The 22,530-nt window shown below is 60.7% G+C and overlaps 1 protein-coding gene across 1 annotated transcript; it reads left to right on the top strand.

The window, feature by feature from the left end:
* The first annotated feature begins 10,754 nt into the window (after positions 1-10,754).
* MMP9 (matrix metallopeptidase 9) lies at positions 10,755-20,986 on the top strand. The gene is made up of 13 exons (XM_032790993.2): positions 10,755-11,049; positions 11,452-11,687; positions 12,140-12,288; positions 12,545-12,673; positions 12,774-12,947; positions 13,103-13,276; positions 14,473-14,646; positions 15,086-15,241; positions 16,471-16,696; positions 17,011-17,150; positions 17,633-17,783; positions 18,409-18,512; positions 19,914-20,986. The coding sequence occupies exons 1-13, from the start codon at positions 10,906-10,908 to the stop codon at positions 20,021-20,023; spliced, it is 2,067 nt and encodes a 688-aa protein (XP_032646884.1). The 5' UTR covers positions 10,755-10,905; the 3' UTR covers positions 20,024-20,986.
* The last annotated feature ends 1,544 nt before the right edge of the window (positions 20,987-22,530 follow it).

The following is a 22,530-nucleotide window of genomic DNA, read 5'->3' as shown; positions in this document are numbered from 1 at the left end:
CTGGGCTCAGATTGCCGGAGTGGGGGAGGGGACGTGGACTCTTAGGGGTCAGGGATTGTGAGAAGCATCAAGGGTGTGGGGCAGTTGGGTGGCTGCAGTGGGCACCTTGGGCGGATCCTGCTGTACTCCCATCTACTGGACTTACCCACAGGCCAGGGCCATGGCGCTGCCCTCCCCGGGGTGTCTGGCTCCCTGCACCCTGGCAAGAGCTCTGGCCTTGTGCTGTTCACCACCAAGCAAAGGTTCCTGGTCCCCTCAGGCCAGTGCTGCGTGGTGTGAACACCCTGGCCCTGCTGCTCCACCACAGGAGGGAGCGTGGGCACTTGTCTGCTCGAAAGCCCCATGGCTTGTGCTCTGCACTGGCAAGCAGGGGCCCTGCCTCTTGTCACCTGAGGGTGCTGAGGTGTGCGGTGGAGGCAGCGGGGGAGGGGCTCACTGGGGGGCCTGTCACAGGGTGACAAGCACTGAAGGATCCCAGCTGATCCCCCTCAATCCCTCAGCAAACCCCTTCTAAGCCTGCCCTGGATGAGCTGGGAACCAGGGCGAGGGCTGGCAAGTTGGAGCCCTAAACCGAGGACATTGGAACCAAGGCGCTGGTGCCTGACCCGCTTCCGGGCTCTGCTGCCAGTGTGTTTCCTTGAAGGTGTAGGACCTGCAGCACGAGCCTTTCTGTGACCGAGTCAGCAGGAGCTGCCCCCAGATGAGCTCTGCTCCACTGCCCCCATGAAAATCAGTGTGCCCTTGGGTCCCCGTGGGCATGAGTTCAACATGCTGCATCCAGTGGCAGGGGGAGAGCATGCCCCATGGCCCAGAGCCTGTTCCAGTGTCTGTGCCCAGCAGGTTGGCTGATGCAGCTTGCCATGCATTTGGGGGTAGGGGGAGGCAGGGGCTTGCTGCCCTTTTGTCCAGCTTGTGCTTGGCTTGTGCTCGCATTGGCTAAGATGGGCTCTCAGGTGCCTTGTCTGTGGGTGCCTGGCTGCAGCCCAAGCCCCATGCAGCTCTGGCTGGGGTTGGGTGGCATCCCTGTGTGACATTCCCGTCTGGTGTTATCTGGACCCGTGATCCGCTAGGTCACTCCAATCCTTGACTCTGGGAGCCAGCCTTACCCTGCTCTGCTGTGAGAACCCCCACTCCTGGGCTGTTCACGCACAGCCTCTGGCATGTAAGCTGCTCCCAGCTACTTGCAACCGAGTGACACTAACCAGTATCTCAGGCCCCAGACACAACCCTAGGAACCTCTGTCTTGCAGTGTCCAGTTATGCCCACTGGACATTGCAGGCTTATATGAGTTTGTCAATTTAACAAAGAAATTGATATGTACCAGGCTTGTTATCCCAAGGGGAGTCTCTGATGTGCTTCAAACCAAACACATTGCTTCAGCTAGAATAAACAGACAGATTTATTAACTACAAAGATAGATTTTAAGTGATTATAAGTCAAAGCATGAGAAGTCAGATTTGGTCAAATGAAATAAAAGCAAAACGCATTCTAAGCTGATCTTAACATTTTCAATGCCCTTACAAACTTTGATGCTTCTCACCACAGGCTGGCTGGTTGCCCTTCAGCCAGGCCCTCCTCTTTGATCAGCGCTACAGTCACTTGGTGGTGGTGGTGTCTGTGGATGGACGGGAAAGAGAGAGGAAGGGCAAATGTCTCTCCCTTTTACCATGTTCTTTCTTTCCTCTTGGCTTTGTCCTTTCCTCCCCTCACAGTCAGGTGAGCATCACCACATTGGAGTCCCAAACCGACCAAAGGAAGGAGGATGACTCACTTGAGAATCCAACAGATCCTTTGTAGCTGCCTAGGCCAGCATCCTTTGCTCCTGTGAGGCTGGGCTGGGTTTGTCACATACCTGCCCTGATGAGGTGTGAACTGCCCCTCTGCTCTTGAAGAGTTTTGCCTGGGCCTGTTTTAAACCATGAGGACAGATTTTCAGCCTCGTAACTATATACATGAAACTACAACCTATAATATTACTGCAACAATGCTCAGAGCCTTCCGAAGATGCCCAACATGACAAACTTTGCACTGGGTACCACACAATCGTCGTATAAGGATGAACATGGGGGTGCTGGGTGTTCCCCCGAGGTATACTGTTACTGTCACGGAGTCCCCGGGCAGTGCTCTGGAACTGCTCCCCACACAGCCAGTCAGGACTCTGGTGAAGTCTCCTCTCTGTCAGCAGACTGTCTCCAGGGCAAGAAGCTCACACAGCGTCCACCTTCCTGGGTCTGACCTTGGAGCATTCAGCATATGCCCCTCTGTGAGCTTCCCACAGCGGGTCCGCCCAGGCGGAGTCCTGGGGAAGGCAGAGGGTCCTGCACCCCCACTTCGCAGTCAGACGTGACTCAGCCAGCCAGTAAAATGGAGATTTATTTAGATGACAGGAACACGGACTAAAACAGGGCTTGTAGCTACAGAGAACAGGACCCCTCAGCTGGGTTCATTTTGGGGGGCAGTGAGCCAGACCCCCACGTCTGTTCTCAACTCCTTGTCTCCAGCCAGCTCCAAACTGACTCACCCTTCAGCCTCTCCTCCTCTGGGCTGTGCCTCTTTCCCAGGCCAGGAGATCACCTGATCTCTTTGTTCTCCAACACTTTTAGCATCCCCTTGCAGGGGGGAAGGGCCCCGGCATTGACCATTGATTGCCAGGAGACAGAGTGATGGCCATCTATGCACACTGGCCCTTTGCTCTGCAGTGATTACACCCCCTTATCCCACCACCTAGAGACTTAAGAAATGCATAGGGGAAACTGAGGCACACGCACAGTATTCAGAGAAAACATTATGAACAGTTTCACTTTGTCACAGTCACACCCTGCTGTTCCCAGGGTCTGGGTGCCTGGCTGCACCCTGAGCCCCACACAGCCCTGGCTGGTGTTGAGTGGCATCCCTGCTGTCAGCACATTGCCTGCTTTTACAGATGTTTCCTGTCCCCAGATTTTGTTTTCGTGTGGCAACCTGAGCTGCTCTGTCCCGGACACTGTGCTGTGTCATCCTCACAAGATGCTGACTCCCTGCTGAGGCTCTGCACCGTGCTGTTCCCCTTCTGTGCACCCCCTTGTTCTCATGCTGCGGTTCCCTCCTGCACAGGCTTCCCAGGGCTCCGAAATGCAGCAGTTTACCCACTTTCTGTATACTCATCCATGGAGGTCTGAGATCATGAAGGACTCTGCCCCTGGCCCCTTGCTCCCATCCCCTCCCTTCTCCAGCTGCCTGACAGCCTTCCCCATCTCACTGTCCCTGCAATTCCCAACTCTCCGAGCACCACCTTTGCTACCCCGTCCTCTGCAGCAGGAGCTGCTGGTAATGAGTTTGCTTGATCTGGTTAGCAGCTCTGCCGCTTCATCCCTAGGCCCCCTCTGAGCTCTTGGCTCTATTTTCTGCTCCCAGGAACTGATCAGTTACAGCGCAATGAGGTTGTTCCAGCCCTCATGCCTGACACCTCAATCTGTGACAGAGCTACCTCCTCTGTATTAGTGAGAGAGAGCAAGTGTTGCCCCTGTCTTGGCTTCCCTGGGCTTGGATTTTCACTTACTGAAGTCTTGCAATATTGGGTGTTTTCTTAAAGCCTCAGCTCCTGGAGTCAGGTGATTACGTACAAATTTCAAGTTTCCATTTGTGACAAAGTGGGTTTTGGTTTCTTTTGCAATATTGTGTGCGCCCCGGTTTTCCCATGTGCTGCATCATTACCTAGTGGGTGGAAAGGGACTGTTTGCTCTCAGGGCAGGCTAAGACACAGGTGTGAATGACACCCAGCTGTCTGGATCTTATGTCCCATATCAATGGAGCTCTTGCAAACACAATGGCAGATCCAATCCCCTAGTCATTGACACCTGGCACCCAAGGACCGTGGATGGCCCCACCTCTCGGCAGGAAGCCGAGCAGCATTTCCCCAGCTGGAGAACAAAGGGGGGGGTGTTTACTTGTGGGCTCTGAAGCAGTCGAGGGGCACACCGGATTCTAACCAAGGAGGGTGGACAGACGGAGAGAGATGGAGTTTGAACCGAGGGTCCCTACAGCTTGGCTGGGCGCTGGGCTAACCAGACTGGACTGTGCTTTAGCCTTCAGTTCTCTGTGCTACTCTAAGGCTTGCCTGGGCCATGTGCCAGGTACCGAATAAACCCGACTGTGGGACAGTGCTGTGTGAGTGTCACTGCCAATGCTGGGCCAGGGGCATTAGTCCCCGAAGACTGTACGCGTCTCCCTCAGGGTCTCGGTGGGACTTGCGGATGACGCTCACGAGGGGCTCGCCTGGAGGAAGACGAGGGTCTGGCCCCCTGAAGGGCTCCTCCTAGAGATTGTTCCAGTTCTGAGGCCGTACCCCTGACCCCATGGATCCGTGACACCATTCTTAGAAGAGTCTCTAGCCCTCCTGGTGCTGGAGAGAAGCTGGAGAACGTGACCCATGTAGCTCAGAGAGCAGAACACAGCTCTTCGCACCCCTCCAGTTCTCCCTTGGTAAGAGTCCAGGGTGAGGGGGGGCCGCCTCTGGTCTGTGCATGCTGGGTTTGGCCATGGGGAAGGATATCCCTGTGGCTCAGATACCTGCTGGCCTCTTGCCTCTGACCCCCAGTGGGTTCCCCCTGGGCCTCGGGCTGAGGGTGTGCAGCCCCCCCCCCCCCCCCGCGTGTTCCCTGAGCTGTACCTGGGGGGGCTGTAATGTTCGTGCCCAGGTGACCTGCTCTGCTCCACAGAGCCTGCCAGAAATCCCCAGGCCCCTCCCTACCCTCCTAGCATCCGGCTGCCCTGGGGTAGGACCCTGCACGTCTGGGGAAGGCTGGGGGTGCTTGCTCAGCATTCGTGTGTAAGATACGGAGGTTCCTGAGATGCTACCCTCCTCAGGAGCCAGCCATCAGTCCTAGCTGGGCATCTGGAGCAGCGGGCAGGAAGCCTCCTGCAGCATAGGCCCTCGTGTGGCTGATGGATGGGGGCTTCCCCAACGTGTGTCTGGCAGGAAGGTCTGGTGGTGAGTAAGAGGCTGGTGGGCAGCCGACACTGGGCTCCTTCCCCTTTCGGCCGGTGGGAGCTGAACTCGGCTGACGCACTGTAGGAAGGGGAGCTGGGCTGCTTTTGTGGTGATTTGGGCCTTGGGAAGATTCTGGGCTACTGCAAACCCCAGGACAGAGCAGGTCCATGCAGGGGCTTGCAGGGTCCCTCCTCCCTCTCTCCTGCCCCTGGTGCTCTTGGGATGAAAGAGCAATTCTCCCCACCTCGCATCCAGCCCTCTGCTCCCTGGCTCTGCACAGCTCTCGTCTTCCTTTGGGCAGGTGCTTTCCTCCCTAGACCTCTCTGGAGCTCTGGCCCCCAGGTGCAGGTACATGGGGGATCGCGCAGTGCTGTACATGGGTGATGGGCGAGTTACAGCCCTCCTCTCTGAAACGCCTGCCTGGGCTGCACTCCTTCCCCGGGCCAGCTCTCCTTCCTTGGTACTCATTTGCCTGCTTATCTTGACCACTTCCCAGGCTCTGGCCCTGAGGCTGGTCTGGGACTCCCCTGCGCAGAGACAGCTGCACTGCTGGTTTGGGGGTGTGCAGAACCAGGGCCGGAACCTGTCCTGGCCTGGAGGTGGCGGCCTCGCTTTCTGGGCCTGCAGCGCTAGCTGGAGTGTGTGTCAGACAGGAGGTGCCCTCGGGCTTGTGCTGGAATTCCCCCAGCGCCCTCCATGGAGGCTTGCTAGCTCCAGACAGAGGGGGCGAAGTTTCCCTACCCTTGCTCTGCCCTGGCCTCTTCTCCTTGTTTGGCTCCAAGGAGTCACCAGAAAATCCCCAGGTGCTGATGCCAGCAGCAGCTGTGTTAGCCTGGCTGTGAGTCAGTGGGAGTGGCTGGCCCAGGGAGGCTCCTGGGAGCCTCGGGCTCTGTGCCAGCTGCACCGTGTATTGGTGTCCACTCCTGACTCTCAGTGATTAACCCGCTCTCACGGGGGCAGGCAGACCCTGCTGGGGGAATGCGCAGGCCTGTCTGGGAACCCCCCTTGCAGTGTAGGGAGGCCTGCAGAGCCAGGGCCCATGCCAGCGGAGTCAGGCTGCCCCGGCCAGAGGCAAGTGTAGCTGGGCATTGCTTGTGTGCACAGGGGCTGGGCATGGGCTGCACCTGCCTTCATGCGTTTGGAAGAGCCAGCGCCCTGCCCCAACGCATCCTTCAAATACCACAATGGGCACCCTGGTGGCTCTGCCCAGCCAAGGGTCCCCAGGCTGCACGAACACTAGGGAGCAATTCAGCCACTGACGGCTGGCGGCAGGCGTCTGTCTGCTCCCAGCGGGGTTCCCCACAGGCCAGGACGGGACAGGGAGAAGAATCCCTGAGCCAGCTAGAATTGCAGGGGTCTGAGGGTGGGGGGATGGAATTCCCCCCGGAGGTGAGTTTGGGTAGGAGATGGGCTGGGGCCCTGGGAGAAGGGCTAAGAAGAGAAAGGCCATACTGGGTCAGACCAAAGGTCCATCTAGCTGAGGAGTTTTTAGGGGCCAGGGTGGCTCTGCTGGAAGTTTTGCATAGCTGGAGTGTGGGCGGCCACTCCGGACTGGCACATTCTCAAAGGAGAGGAGCCTCCCTGTGGTTTCAGAAAGCCAAAGCCAGGCGGGACCCTTGTGCCCATCTGGCCTGGCCTGCGTAGCCCAGCCATGGAACCGCCCTGGGTTTGGGCCAAGTCTTGAAAGGTTTTCTGAAGAGGCTTTGCCATCGCTGCTGGCCGGGGCTTGGCCTGCAGGGTCCGGCACGTCGTGTAAGGACTTGGGGGTGGGCACCACCCTGGCTAGCAGCGTGCAGGATTCCCAGCCAGGTGCCCAGCACACCAGACAGGGACCAAAGTGTCTCAGTGTGGAATTTGGCTCCCCCCAACAGCCCGTTTGCCATCTGGGCTCTGTGTCCCGGGAAGGCGGATTCCCAGCACAGAGGATAAGCAAGGGAAGGGAAATAATCACCTTTCTGCTGCCCCCGCCCTCGAGCCCAGGGACCTGGCACAGGGCCTGATGCACAGGTGCTGGAACTGGCATGAAGGGGTTTCCATCACACACAGGGTTTACAGTTTGATTCAGTGGCTCTCACCACCTCCATTATACACATTGTTCCAGGGCCATTGGCCTGATGTGCTGAGATGCCCATGGCCTGCGGCTGCAGGTGGAGCCTTGAAGGAGTCCCCCAAACCTGCTGCTCTCCCCCAGGGCTGCCTGGAGAGGGGGAAGTTGGGCAATTTGCCCTGGGCCCCACAGATGCCCCGTGAGCCCTGGCCCAGCGGCGATCCGGGTCTTCGGCGGCATTTCAGCAGCGGGGGGCCCTTCAGTGCTGCCGAAGACCCAGACGGCCGCCGGGTGAGTACAAGTGCCACAGTTTCCCCGCTTTGCCCCAGGCCCCCTGAATCCTCTGGGCGGCCCTGCCCTACCCCCAGCTGCGGAGTTTGCAGGTGCCCAGGTTGGGAGCAGTGTCCGCAGCATGCAGCGTCTCCACCATTGCTTTGCAGAGCACCTGGGGGTCTATAGGTGACTGGCGCTTAGTGCTGGGGAAGGGATTCCTGGGGTGGGGGGCTCCCTTTCCGGTGGGGGGCTTCCATGGGATGAGCTCAGCATGTGTGCAGAGCAGTGATTCAAGGAGGAAGGGTTTTATTCATTCAGTTAGTAACTTCCTCCCCGTCACTCTTGCAGGCTGTGGTGTGAGATGAAGCAACCGGCCCCATTTCTCATCCCTGGGTTCCCAGACTGTGTTTGAAGTGGGAGGAGGATTTCTTGCCAGGTGCAGCCAGCACTGGCCTGCTCTCTGCCATCACCCCAGTGCGAGGGAGGGCTGCCGTGGCTCTCAGCTGCATGGGAAGCAACGACTCCTGCAGCAATCCTGGCTCATCTGCACACAAGGATGGGCTCTTTGGCTTGCAGGGCTCGGACACCTGCTGCCAACGGCGCCCCCAGCCCTTAAAGGGGGGAGGGGATAGTTCCCTGGGGCTGTGCATGGCTGGTGCGTGGTGAAGCCAGCTGGAGATAAATGAGCTCTTGGACCGTTCCTCTCCCCCCCAGCCCCACGGCACCTGGCAGCGCCCCGTGTCTGCCAGGGCCTGGCGCAAGTGTAAGCAACTGGACCTTGCGGGGTGAGACTCAAACCCATCAGCCGAGATGGAGGGCTGCGGGAACAGCTCGGCTCCCCCCAGGGCCCCTGGGGGAAAGGCAGGAAAATCCCCCAGGCCTCAGCTGGGCCGCACCTGCTCGACTCAGGCTTGAGGAGGAGGATGGGGCCTGCAGAGACTTTCCTGTGCAGAGAGTGACCCAGCTGGGAGCCTTCAGCCTAGGGCTGGCAGCTGGGGCTTGGGCCCCCACTCCCAAGGTGGGCCAGCCTCCCGCGACGGCGCAGGAGGGAGCTGCCCTGGCCGGGCTTCCCAGCCCACAGCTGCCACTTGTAACTTTAGTGCCCTCGTGGCCAAGATGGAGTCTGCTCTGCAAGCAGCTCTGGCCAAGAGAAGGTGTGCGCAGGAATGCAGCCGGAGAAATCCCTTCTACCTCAGGGGCACCTGTTCCAAACCCCCCAGAGTGAACACACCCACCCACAGGAAAAGTACAATGGCTATAACAAAGGGAGATATTTATTTACAGAGGGATGAGAGGAGGAAAAAAAACAAGGGGAAATATAGGGGGAGCGGTAGGACAGGGCTGCATCCAAACCAAAACCCCACGGGCCCAGTGGGAGCACAGTCTGGAGGGGCAGACACTGAGCAATGTGTCTGCACACAGAGTTCGGGAGGCCTCAGCAATGTTCCAGTGCAGTGGTGAGTCTTGGGCACTCCTGTTCGTCTTCGGCGCCAGTGAACTTTCCCCAGCAAACCCCTCCGGTGCCCTCTTCTGCCGCTCTCTGCAAAGCCCCACAGTGCGACTACCTCCCCACTTAACTAGCTACAGCCTCCCTCCTTGTTCCCAGTGCAGAGTGAGCAGCCCAGTACTCCCGGCCCCACACAGCTCTGGGCAGCCATGATCCTGGGTCCAGCTTTGGCCTGTCCTCGGGCAATTCCTCCCGGCACAGGGCTCCTCCTGGCTCCTGACCTGGGCTGTCCCCGATCGGGATCGGCCCTGCCCTTCCCAGGCCTCAGGCAGGTTCTCCCTCTTCACTTTTCCAGGGCCTGCCGGCTGCCCCTCTCCCTCCTTGGAGCTCCAGCACTGCCCCCCTGGAGTTTCCCTTCTTTTTCTTACTCTCCCCCTCCTCCCGGGAAAAAGATTTAAAGGGGCCATGCTCTCTAGACCCCAAAGGGGTTACACGCTAGCTCCTTGTTGCAGACGGACAGTCCCAGGGCTGCTCCAGCCTGGCCACCTTGATGCTCCAAAGTCCTGGTCAGTAGGGCCTGGGCTGCCTCTCGACCACCACCCTCCTTTGCCCTGTTCGCTTCCCCCTCTGTCACTCTGGTTCCCACCAAGGCTAAACAGCAACCCACAGGCGAGGTTTCTGCCACCTTGGCCAGGGTGGCGGGAGGGCCGTGACGCGCCTTGCAGCCAGCCTGCGCCCCATGCCTGCGGCGGGGCAGGGAGTGGGGCTGGGGGGATCAGGCCCATGGAGTCTTGCGCCAAGGCAGAGTGGGCCACGTGCTGGGCTGACCTGTGGCTCTGCGCTGAGAGGGCACATTCGCTGGGGCCGGAGCCTACCTGAGGCTATGCTGATGAAACAACACATGGGGAATAGTGAACTATAAGAAAAGGGGCTGGCGCTAGTCCTGGCCGGGAGGAGGGGTAATCTCTGCCCCTTCCCCCATGACCCTGGCCAGTGGGTGTGAGGTGAGACTCCTGCAGAGCATCCTGGGGGGCCTGCCCAGTGCTGGTGACACAGAAGGCCTGGCCTGACCCATGGGCCTTGGATCTTGTGATTTTCTTTGAGGGCCCCAAGGTGGTCGGCGACAAAGGACTGTGGGAGCCGTGCCCTGGTGGCTCTGCACTGGTGCAGTGCACGTGTGGGCAGCTCCCTTCCCTGTACCACCAAACACCATAGTCAGCCATGTCTGGGCCCCCTGGGCATGTTGCTCCACCTGATCATTCCCCCCACCCCTCTCCCATAGGGCACCATCTCCCGGCACAAGAGACCTGCTCCTTCCTCTGAGGCAGCTGATTCTGGCTGCGTCCGAGACAGGCGGCTGGGCTGGATGAGCCATGGGGAGCTAGACAGGTATCCTGAGCTGCCTATAAGTCAAAATGTTCTTATGAAATAGGTCACTGGAGGACCAGTATCGGGATTCCCCTGCATCAAATTACCCCAAACTTGCCCCACAAGTTGCACCCTTGATGCTGCCCTGACAGGCCAGTTTGCGAGTGGATCTGACTATGCACATGGGTTTACGAGGTCTTTGCAAGTTCCCCTCTAAGCAGCAGTGCCATTGCAGGGCTAATTTGGGCGTCTTGCCACCTCAGGGGGTGGGTCTTCTTCTCTGCTTGTTTACTCCACCAAGCAGAATTACCCCCTTGGAGCTGGGCCAAGGAACAGACATCTGGCCCCTGTCCAGCCCCGAATTCATACAGGGCCTGGGGGAGAAGCTGTTGCCCCAAACCCATTTGAGAGAACCAGGTTCAGGCAGTAAAAGTTTGTGATGACTTTCACAGGCCGTGAGTGTCCCAGCGCCGAAGCCTGGGGAGGAGGCCCCTCTGCTGGGGCCGGGGTCTGCTGCCAGCTGGGCATGAGGCCTGTCCAACCCCTCCCACTGCTCTTGCCTCACAGGATGTCCTGCTTCCTGCGGGCCCTGTGTTTTGGTAAACAAGGTGTTGAAATAGTTAAAGGGCTGAGCAAAGCCCCAAGGGCTTGAGTCACCTCAGCTGGGAGAAGAGCTGAGTGACTCACCCCCCCTCCACAGCATAAATAGGAGCTGGCAGCTCTGCACTGCACAGAGCCGCAGGGCAGCCGGGTACCCAGAGCCAGCCAGCCAGCACAGGGACTTCAGCCCACTGCCTTGCCATGGGGCTCTCTCTCCTGGCCCTGCTAGCCATGGGGCTCCTGGCCCTGAGCTGCTGGGCTGCACCACTCCACTCCAAGCCCCAGGCTGTGATCACTTTCCCGGGGGAGCTGGTCAGTAATCTGACGGATCTGCAGCTTGCAGAAGTGAGTACTTGGCTCGCCTTTAAGGGCTGGGACCCCCAGCAGGGCATCCCTGGGGTCCCTGGTGCCCATGCAGTGAGTCGGCTGTTAGGACAGTGGGCTCGTGGGTCCTCTGCCGAGATGAGCCCAGTGACCGCTCTCGAGGGCCTGGTCTGTCTCCCCTGATCCATGACAAAGGAGGGATGGAGGAGAGCAGGTTGGAGGGCTGCACTGTGAGCCTGCTTTCATGAGAGGAGGGGATGTCCTGGAGCAGGGAAGCAGGGCTGGGGAAAGTTGGGAGTCTCCTTGGGAACGAGGGGGATGGGTCACTTTCCCTCTGGTTGGCCCAGGGGTCCTGTCCTGGCAGCAGGCACTGCCAGTCCTGCCCGGTGGTGCCCGCCCCTCTAACTCTCTCTCCTTTCTTAGAGCTACCTGCTGCGCTTCGGCTACACGGAGTCCGAGGGGCAGACCCGCAGCAGGCAGGTGTCCATGGGCAAGGCGCTCAGGAGGATGCAGAAGCAGCTAGGCCTGGAGGAGACGGGGGAGCTGGATGCCAGCACGATGGATGCCATGCGGGCACCTCGCTGCGGTGTCCCCGATGTGGGCAGATTCCTCACCTTCGAAGGAGACCTCAAGTGGGATCACAATGACCTCACTTACCGGTGAGCCCCCCCCCCCCCCCGTCTCCCCAGGCCACTCCTGGATTTCAAAATACCAGCGATGCCCCACAGACAGGAGACTGCACCTGGGGGCAGGGAGGGAGAGCCTTGGCCCCAGGCCATGCAGGCTGATTTTACAGCTGCAGTCCTGCCTGGAGGCCAGCTCTGACTAAGCTGTAATGTCCATGTCCTCCAGCCTGCTTGGGCTGAGGTCCTCGACAGTCACCTGGCCTAGGGAGGCCCAGGCTGGAGGAGTGCTGCGGCTCTGTGCCATGGCACAGCTGGGCTCTGCTGGCCACCATATCGGGCTGGAACACCTGAGGCCTTGGATTGCAACCCATCCCCTGCGTGTCCCACTGCGTGGTTAGTTGCGGCTATGGGGTTACTCTGGGGCACCTGAGCCCTGTGGGTCTGACCCTGTGCTGCTTCATCCTTTCCCACCCCCACCCCGGCAGGGTACTGAACTACTCCCCAGACCTGGACGCATCTATGATAGACGATGCCTTTGCACGAGCCTTCAAGGTGTGGAGTGACGTGACCCCGCTCACCTTCACCCGGCTGCAGAGCGGCGAGGCCGACATCATGATCCAGTTTGGCACTCAGGGTGAGCCCCTCTCTCAGGGCAGGTGGGTGGGGTGCCTGCAGCAGGGTCCATGAGGGGGCCAAAGGGCAGGCACAGGGGGAGGTTTCCTGGGTTATGCTTGCTCATTTACACCTCCTGGCAGCCCCTGGCAGCATGGTGTTTGCTGGGCGCGTGGGCTGGTACGTATGGGGTCTGTACAGGAGGCTCTGGCCATCTCTCCTCTCCCCCCTGCTCTCTCTGGGCAGACGGGAGGCTGACTGTGGGGTTCTTTCTCCAGAGCACGGTGACGGGTATCCATTTGACGGGAAGGATGGACTTCTGGCCCATGCTTTCCCCCCTGGCAAAGGGGTACAGGGAGATGCCCACTTTGATGACGACGAGTTCTGGACGCTGGGAACAGGGATAGGTGAGGCCAGACTCCAGGGTCGCTGCCTGGCTAGGGAACCCACCCTGCTGCTGGTGCTAGCAGCAGCCCCTGAACCACACCCCTCCTCTCCCCCCACCAGTGGTGAAAACCAGCTACGGGAACGCCAACGGGGCTGCCTGCCACTTCCCCTTCACCTTTGAGGGACAGTCCTACTCCACCTGCACCTCGCAGGGGCGCTCCGACGGGCTGCTCTGGTGCGCCACCACCCCCAACTATGATACGGACAAGGTGTACGGCTTCTGCCCGAGCGAGCGTGAGTACCAGGACCTTGGTGCAGCCCTGGGGCGGGGCCCTGGGCAGGGAGGATATCGGGGGGGAGCAGGTTCCCTGGCACTGGGGGGGTTGCTGTGAGTCCAGAGGCCCCTGCCTGGTGGAGACATTCCAGCACTTTCTGTATCTCTCGGGTAGTTCTCTACACCTACGACGGCAACAGTGATGGTGCCAAGTGTGTCTTCCCCTTCATCTTCGAGGGAAAGTCCTACGATGCCTGCACCACAGACGGGCGCTCTGACGGCTACCGCTGGTGCGCCACCACCGCCAGTTTTGACCAGGACAAGAAATACGGGTTTTGCCCCAACAGAGGTACTGGGCTCCTGGGGGCACAGGGCAGGACCGTCAGCTGGTGGGGAGGCCCCCTACGGCAGAGCACTGCCCACGGCCCTGCTGTGCTCTGCAGGAGTCTTTTCCCTTGGGTACCATTGGAGGGCTGCAGCTGGACGCTTTCCCCATCTGCCCCAGGGGTCTATACCAGCCCTGTAACCTGGCTGCCTCTCTTGCTTAGCTGGAACCTGCTTCGGGCTGTCAATCCTGCCCTGCTGCCAGTGCATGGCCCAGTGGCCAGCGTGCGGCCCCAGCTGGCTCCTTGGGAACCAATCCCCGGCATCCTCCGCCCTGGGTGCTCGCAGCCCTGGCCAACTGCAGAGAAATCCTGAGAGGGGGCTGGATTTGGGAGCCCTCAGCTCACTCACACCTGGCGTATGCTGTCACGGAGGGCGGGGGGAGACCAGGCCTGGCACCCCTGGCTTCCTGCGGTTCACCATGACTCTCAGCCAGCCAGTGGAATAGAAGGTTTATTTAGACGACAGGAACACAGTCCAAGACAGGTCTTGCCAGTACAGACAACAGGACCCCCTTTAGTTAGGTCCATCTGGGGGCCCCAGGGAGGCCACAGTCCCGTCGGGGAGCCTACGCCCTGTCGGGGCACCCCTCTCCATTTCCCAGCCAGCTTCAAACTGAAAAACCCTCCAGCCTCTCACTCAGCCTCCCCACAGCTCCTCCACCAGCCTTTGTCCAGTTTCCAGGGCAGAGGTGTTACCTGGCCTCCAACCCTCCTCCTGGGTTCTCAGGTTACATGCTCAGGTATGCTCCCTTCCCCAAGGCAGGCCGTCCCAGCAAAACTCCCCTGCCACCTTCCCAGGCCAACGCTTCCCACTCAGCATTCACAGAACACAGCCAGAACATTCCCACTTCCTCACAGATACACTTTGGCACTTGCTGGCATTGGCCTCTGCTCTTTGCCCAGGACTGTTTGGGCGTGCGGGTTCTTTCCCTGGGGCAGGAGCGTGAGCTGGGCTAGCATCAGACTCCTCAGAAGCCAGGCCCTTTCTGCCCTCCCCATACTCTGTGCCCCCTGCCCTCTGGGGCCCCCAGTGAGTCTGTTTGCAGTGGCAGCTGCCCCAGAGGCTGACTCCTTGTTCAGAGGGGCCCAGGCAGCCTAGGGGTGCTCCCCCCTGCCAGGGCGCTGGAGTCTTGCTCACCTGGCTGGTTTTGTGTTGCAGACACAGCTGTGATTGGCGGGAACTCCCAGGGCGACCCGTGTGTGTTCCCGTTCACCTTCCTGGGCCAGACCTACAGCGCATGCACCAGCGAGGGGCGGCAGGATGGGAAGCTCTGGTGTGCCACCACCAGCAACTACGACACTGACCACAAGTGGGGTTTCTGTCCCGACCAAGGTACGGCTGCTCCCTGGGCCCCTGGCCACCCAGCTCTGCCCCGTGCTGGGCCCTTTCTGGGAAGCAGTCACAGACCCTGGCCTCAGCCCAGCCCCTTGGGGCATGTGTTTGCAGCAGGCGGAAGGTCAGGGCTCTCTGGCCTGCAATGTGGGGCTGGCTGGTGGGGGGCATCAGACCCTCAGGGTTGGGGGCGGCTGGCTGTGAGCATCTGACCCCGGGGCCAGGCAGGGCTGGAAGGGTGGGTGGCAGTGGACCCCCAGGGCTAGGCAGGGCTGGCTGGTGTGGGGGCATCAGACCTCCAGGACCAGTAGGGTAAGGCTGGGCCAGGTGTCAGACCCCTGGGGTCAGTGGGGGCCGGATGGCAGCTGGGGAGGTGGGCGTCAGACCCCCAGGACTGGGTGGGTCTGTCTGGACCCTGACAGCTGTTCTGGGCTTTCAGGTTACAGCCTCTTCCTGGTTGCTGCCCATGAGTTCGGCCATTCTCTGGGCCTGGACCACTCGAGTGTCCGTGAGGCCTTGATGTACCCCATGTACAGCTACATCAAGGACTTCCACCTGCACCCGGACGATGTCAGCGGCATCCAATTCCTCTATGGTGAGCAGGTGCCCTGGGCCCGGGCACGGGCAGGGGTGGGCGGCAGAGCAGGACCATGGCCAGAGTGGGCAGCAGGGCAGGGGTGGGCGGCAGGACAAGGCCATGGGCAGGTGTGGGCGGCAGGGCAGGGCCATGGGCAGGGGTGGGTGGCAGGGTAGGGGTGGGCGGCAGGACAGGGCCGCAAGCAGGGGTGGGCGGCAGGGCAGGGCTGCAGGCAGTGGTGGGCGGCAGGGCAGGGCCGTGGGTAGGGTGGGCATCAGGGTAGAGGTGGGCAGCAGGACAGGGCCGCAGGCAGGGGTGGGCGGCAGGGCAGGGCTGCGGGCAGCGGTGGGCGGCAGGGCAGGGCCGTGGGCAGGGTGGGCATCAGGGTAGGGGTGGGCAGCAGGGCATGGCCATGGGCAGGGGTGGGCGGCAGGGCAGGGCCATGGGCAGGGGAGGGCGGCTGGGCAGGGGTGGGTGGCAGGGCAGGGCCACGGGCAGGGTGGGCATCAGGGTAGGGGTGGGCGGCAGGACAGGGCTGCGGGCAGGGGTGGGTGGCAGGGCAGGCCCATGGGCAGGGTGGGCAGCAGGGCAGGGGTGGGTGGCAGAGCAGGGCCATGGGCAGGGGTGGGCGGCAGGGCAGGGCCATGGGCAGGGTGGGCAGCAGGGCAGGGGTGGGCGTCAGGGCAGGGCCGTGGGCAGGGGTGGGCGGCAGGACAGGGCCGCAGGCAGGGGTGGGCGTCAGGGCAGGGTCACGGCATGGATGCTGGAAAGAGAAATGGCCCCAAATTGCACATGCCACTGGCTCAGCGTTTCCATCTGTATTCATGGAGATGCCAGTTTCTATGGCAACCCAGACTGCTCCATGCCAACGTAGCAGGGATGCCTCCCTGTCGGGCGAGAGGGGAGTGTGGATGCATGACGGGCTGCAGCCCATGCTCGGGAGCTGTGCCTGGGTCTCTGAGATCTCCCCCTGCCCCTCCCTGTCAAGGGTGGTGCCCGCTGCAGGAATTGGGTGCCAGGGCACACAGTGGGAGCCCGTCAAGCTCCCCACTGCTCCAGACAGGCTTGTTCCAAGCCCAAAGCGCTGGCAGCGTGACCCACATGGTGGCAGCAGGGGCCGGGGCCTCTGGCTTACAATCTGCGGGGGCCTGTCCCAGCTGTGCCGGTCTGCTCCCCTGTATCACCTGCCCCGCAGCAGATGGGCCCACTCCTGTGGCTTTGGCCTCACGTTCCTTCCTGTCTCCCAGGCCAGGGCTCTGGTCCTGCACCAACAGCCCAGGTGCCAGACATCCCTGACCAGACAACCACACAAGCCGAGGACACAACCACAGCAGAGCCTGACTTAGCCACGGGGGACGACTATCCCCTGCCAACTGAGCCCAGCCCTGTGGACCCCAGCACTGATGCCTGCAAAGTGAATTCCTTTGACGCCATCACCGAGATCAACGGGGAGCTGCATTTCTTCAAGAGCGGGTGAGCGAGCCCTGTGCCCTGCGGTGGGCGCTGCTGCACAGCCCAGCAGGGCAGTGGGGGTGAGGGGCACAGGGATGAGGGGAGCCCAGACCTTGGTATCTACATGGGCACTTAATCCTGGAGTCGCCCTGCTCCCAGCTGAGCCGCTCCCAGCCCTTGCTGATGAAGGGAGCCAGTGGGGCCCCCTTGCCCCTAGTATGACCCCCAAGTCTGCTGCAGCAGAGCTGAGCTTGGCAGGGGGCTCTGGGGGGTGGAGAGACACTGGGGTTCACCCCCATGCATGCTGGCATGACGCTGGGATCTTGCACTTTTAGGAATTACTGGAAAAGCTCCGTGTCCCGGAAGGGGACAATTCAGGGCCCAGTCCGGATCTCAGCCACGTGGCCAGCCCTCCCGGCCCTCATCAATGCCGCCTTCCAGGATGTGCTCACCAAGAAGCTCTTCTTCTTCTCGGGTGAGGATTGGGACCTGCCCAGCCCCATACAGACCCACAGCCTGGTGCCCTGGGCATCCCTCACTGGAGGCCTGGCCTGGTCCTTGCTGCACCAATGCTGAATTCTTGCCCCAGCTTCCCCACACTCACCCTTCCTGCCGCAAGCCTGAGGGCTGCATGGGGGGGTCAGTCAGTGCCAGAGTCAGCCCCAGCGCCTCTCTCAGGGGGCCACCAAACAGCCTGGGATGGTGCCGAGCTGGTCACTAGAGCCCTGGGCACCCTGGAGCAGGGGGAAGGGCCAGTGGTCATTCTTGTAGTGACCGACTGAGAGACTGTTTCCTCCCCAGCCTGGGCTGCAGCTCCATGCCCTGCCACTCTCCTCCCTCTGGGGGGCTCACTGGACTGCAGTGCCCGTGCATGGGTGGGCATCCTGCCGTGGGCTGAGTGGGTGCATGTTCTCCCATGGCTGGGACTGTCTTGTTAGCACCGTGTCTCTGCGGCAGGTCGGCGTTTCTGGGTGTACACGGGCAGCAGCGTCGTGGGCCCCCGCGGGATCGAGAAGCTGGGCATTGGCAAGGAGGCAGAGTGGATCTCGGGGGCCCTGCAGAGGGGGCGTGGCAAAGTGCTGCTCTTCAGTGGGGAGAAGTACTGGAGGTGAATGCGTGCTCTGGAGCACGAGGCCATGCTGGGCTGATGGGGACCGGGGTGGTGACTGGGGCAGGGTGGATGCTGGGCTGATGGGGATGGGGGCTGGGCATGCATGAGGTCGGTGCTGGCTGATGGGGACGGGGGCTGGGCATGGGTGAGGTTGGTGCAGGGCCGGGGGCTGGGCATGGGTGAGGTCAGTGCTGGGCCGACAGGGACAGGGGCTGGGCATGGGTGAGGTTGGTGCAGGGCCGGGGCCTGGGCATGGGTGCAGATGGTGCTGGGCCAATGGGGCTGGGGGCTGGGCATGGGTGAGGTCAGTGCTGGGCCGACGGGGCCGGGGCCGGGGGCTGGGCATGGGTGAGGTTGGTGCTGGGCCGACGGGGCCAGGGGCTGGGCATTGGTGAGGTCAGTGCTGGGCCAACAGGGCTGGGGACTGGGTGAGGTCGGTGCTGGGCCGATGGGGCTGGGGGCTGGGCATGGGTGAGGTCAGTGCTGGGCCGATGGAGACGTGGACAGCAATTGGGTTCAGGGAATTAGCTCATTTCCTGCCCCTACGACAGAGGCACACGTGGGCAGGGCCCCATGTCTGGGCCTGTGGGTGCCTGAGGCAGCGCTGCTCTTCTCCCCACAGGCTGGACATGAAAGTCCAGAAGGTGGACAAGGGCTACCCACGTCTCACAGATGACACCTTTGCTGGCGTGCCCCTCAATGCCCACGATGTCTTCCTCTACCAAGGTGAGAAGGGTTCTGGGCTCTGGGACACGGGGTATATCTCTGGGCCAAGATGGACCTGAGTGCGGGGCCCTGGCTCTGCGGAGCTGGGAGAGGGAGTTCTCCATGGCACCTTGGCACTGCCCTTAGTCTGCCAGGCCCTGTACCTGGGCACAGGCCGATCCTGCGGCTCTAGAGCCAGCCCGTCCCCACCTCCACCCCCCAGTCTGACCCTTCCCTGGCTCTGGAAGGATCGGCTGATGCCACGAGCCCAGGACAGGGGACTCCTGGGGAGACAGTGCCCCCTTCTCTGCCTGAGAGCGGCTGTGCTCACCAGCCAGCACTCTGCTTTTGCCCTTGGTTGCGCTATCCAGGGCCACTTCTCTGGAGCGAAATGTGGGGGCAAGAGGTGCTGGTCTCTGGGGCCCGTGGCTGGGTGATGGTTTGCTGAGACCTGGCCTGGTGGCTCCTTGTTGCTGCCTTTCAGAGACACTAGAGCCTGTGGCTCTGGAGCCCTTTGGCTGGCTCCGGGAAGGTGCTGGGCCTGGGCCGCACACGCTCTCTGGGGCACTGTCCTGAGCTGGCAGAGCGCTCAGCTGGGCTGGGGAGTGGGGGCTGTGCATGTGTGACGAACTGGGACTGTTCTTAATGTTTGCTCTGAATACTGTGTTGGTGCCTCAGTGTCCCCATGGCAGTTCTTAAGTATCTAGGTGGTGGGATAAGGGTGTGTGATTGCTACAGAGGAAGGGGCCAGTGCACCTAAATGCCGGGCACTCTGTCTCCTAGCAACTGATGGCCTGGGCCCCTCCTCCTCTGCAAAGGTGCCAGCTGAAGGTGTTGGAGACAAAAGGGATCAGCGTGACCTCCTGGCCCGGAAAGGAGCTGAGCAGAGAGGAGGGGCTGGAGGGGGAGTTAGTCTGGAGCTTGCCTCGGGGACTAGGATGTGAAGTGCAGACCTAGGGGTCTGGCTCACTGCCCCCAGAATGGACCCGGCCGAGGGGTCTGGTTCGCTGTATCTACAAGCTCTGTTTTAGACCCTTGTTCCTGTCATCGAATAAACCTCTGTTTTCTGGCTGCTTGAAGAGTCACTGTCTGACTGCAAAGTGGGGGTGCAGAACCCTGTGGCTTCCCCAGGACCCCGCCCTGGGTGGGCTCGCTGTGGGAAGCCACGGAGGGGCAGAGATGCTGAATGCTCCAAGGAGAGACCCCAGGAGGTGGAAGACGTGTGAGCTTCTTGCCCTGAAGACAGTCTGCTCCAAGGGAGAGGAGGCTCCCCAAAGTCCTGACTGGCTTAGTGGGGAGCAGTTCCAGAGCATCGCCCGGGGACTCCGTGACAGCATGGCTTTCCTGGAGCCTGGGAGCAGGCAAGTCCCACAGTTCCTCCTTCATGCTAACCCCTTCCCTCTGCATTCCTCCCTGGCCCAGGAAAGTACCACTTCTGCCAGGACCGTTTCTACTGGCGAATGACTCCGCGCTACCAGGTGGAGCGGGTGGGCTACGTGAAATATGACATCCTGAACTGCCCAGAGCAGTAGGGCCCAGGCGGCTTCACCTGCACCAGAGCCAACCAGCCCCTCTCCCCGCCAGTGTCTCGTTCATCCCCGCACCGGAGCCGGCCGGCGCCTCTCCCCGCCAGTGTCTCGTTCATCCCTGCACCGGAGCCAGCCGGCGCCTCTCCCGCCAGCCGCTCGTTCATCCCCCCACCGGAGCCGGCCGGCGCCTCTCCCCGCCAGCCGCTCGTTCATCCCCCCACTGGAGCCGGCCGGCACCTCTCCCCGCCAGCTGCTCGTTCATCCCCGCACCGGAGCCGGCCGGCGCTTCTCCCCGCCAGCCGCTCGTTCATCCCCGCACCGGAGCCGGCCGGCACCTCTCCCTGCCAGCCGCTTGTTCATCCCCGCACCAGAGCCGGCTGGCGCCTCTCCCGCCAGCCGCTCGTTCATCCCTGCAGACTCTTGTTTTTTGTTGTTTTGTTCCATGTGGCAGCCTGAGTCTGGCAGGGGAGGTGAAGGAGGTGGCACGTGGAATCTCTGCCCAGGGCCTGCCTTCCAGCCTCAGGCAGGTCCAGGGAGGGATGGGCCCTGCTTTCCAGAGACTCTGAGCAGCCTAGAGGTGACAGCCTCTGGGAGCTGTAATATCCTGGTCCCTCAGCGCCAGCTGCATCCTGAGGGGGTGGGGGGAACAGGATGCTTTAGCTAAAGGCTCTCATCCCTGGCCGGGGTCTCTGTGGTGGCGGCCCCATGCCTGCATGTGCTGCACGGATTGGTTTGCCTGGTGCAAACTGCTCAGAGATTTGTAAGCGACTTTTGTCTTTTTCCAAAGTTGATTAAGTCCGTGTCTGTCTGTCTGGGTTTGCTCAGGAGCTGGTGCCTGCGCACTGGGGGCCTGGTGGGTGCCATCAGCCTCAGTGGGCGCAGGGAGTGCTGGGCGCGGCCCTCGCTCTCTCTCCTGCTGCCATTTTTGTACCTTGTACATTTTTAATAAAGAGAATCCTGGAGAAACACAGCGTGTGGTGCTGCTCTGTCTGTCCATCCATCCACCCAGAGCTGGCTGGGGGCGGGCACCAGGAAAGGCCCTGCCTGTGTAGGGTGAGGGCTGGGAGAGTGTCTCCTGTGTCCTGGGGCTGGGGCTTCCAGGCGTCTCCTCTCCGGCACTGTGGTCCCCCGGCGGTGGGGAAATGCAGAGTGCAGGGAGTGTTGGTGTGGGGCTGGGGGTTGCACCACAGGTGAAAGTGGCATGTTGCGGTGTGGAGGTGGATGGGGATGGCCTAGAGATGGGGCAGGGGTCGGGGGCCATGGTGGGGGCTGCAGCATGGGCACTCTAAGTATCCCCAGCTCAGGAGAGACTCTAGAGGCTCCCACAATTGGCCTAAAAATCAAGAACCCCAAATCACCAGGGTTTATTTTCTCATTGTCTGTTGAGGGTTGTTCCCCCACCAATCTCTGCCCGATCATTTCAGGGTCACAGTTCAGCTCTGCTGGGCTGTGACGATGTGGTTCTGGCGGGACCCAACTGAGAGTGCCAAATCAGGACCAATTGCTCAAACAGGGCAGTCACAGGCCAAGGCTGGGGTTTTTCCACCTCTAAGGCAAACCAAACCAGCCAGACAAAAATGACTTCGGTGTCACCCCACTGGCTAACCTCAAGTCACACAAGCAATTTCCTTAGACACTCCAGTCTCCCAGTATCACCACCAATTCCACACGTCCTGGGGATGAATGGTTATGAAAACCAACACCCCAGTAAAAGAAAAAGGTTCTCTCGATCCCAAAGGACCAAGCCCCAGACCCAGGTCAATATACACATCAGATCTTACCCACAAATCACGCTGGTGCCAATCCTTTAGAATCTAAAATCTAAAGGTTGGGGCAACATACAGAGTATGGGGGGACGCTGGTATTTGGTTATGGGTTAGCATATAGTACATACAGTCTGTAATGTCCCCAATGCGGGGTGTACGGTGGTGTGGGGTCAAAGTATAGTAGGGGAGCAGTGAGGGTACATCGCTCATCTAATGGGTTACACATAGTCATGATTAGAGCAGCGGCAGGCCGGGTAATGGGGACAGGGTGACCCTCACGGTGGTGGAATCCAGATCGGTGGGTTCAGGACTCAGGGGATGTAGTTTAGTAGGGGGGTTGTAAGGGTTTCCCCCTCCCCCCCGTGGGTGCGTGGAGCACATCGGCTCACTCCTGGTACTGGCGGTGGCGGTGATGTGTTCAGATCCTGGAATAGCTAAAATCATCAAACGTCTCATTCGCGCATAAAAACGGAAAAAGAATAGAGGATGTTAGAGGGGTCCCAGGAATTGGTTAAATCAGAATCTTACCTCAAAAGTTACAAGGTTTAGAATCTAAAAGGAAAGTTCAGAAAAAGATAGAGGTGAGAGCTAGAATGGTAAACTGAATCAATTACATACAGTAATGGCAAAGTCCTTAGTTTCAGGCTTGTTGGTAGCAGTGATGAAGTAAACTGCAGTTCAAATGAGTCTCTGGAGAACATCCCCGCTGGGATGGGTCATCAGTCCTTTGTGCAGAGCTTCAGA

Source organism: Chelonoidis abingdonii, chromosome 14 (genome assembly GCF_003597395.2).
Source record: "Chelonoidis abingdonii isolate Lonesome George chromosome 14, CheloAbing_2.0, whole genome shotgun sequence".
Taxonomy (NCBI): domain Eukaryota; kingdom Metazoa; phylum Chordata; order Testudines; family Testudinidae; genus Chelonoidis; species Chelonoidis abingdonii.
This window is presented reverse-complemented; position numbering and strand designations above follow the sequence as displayed.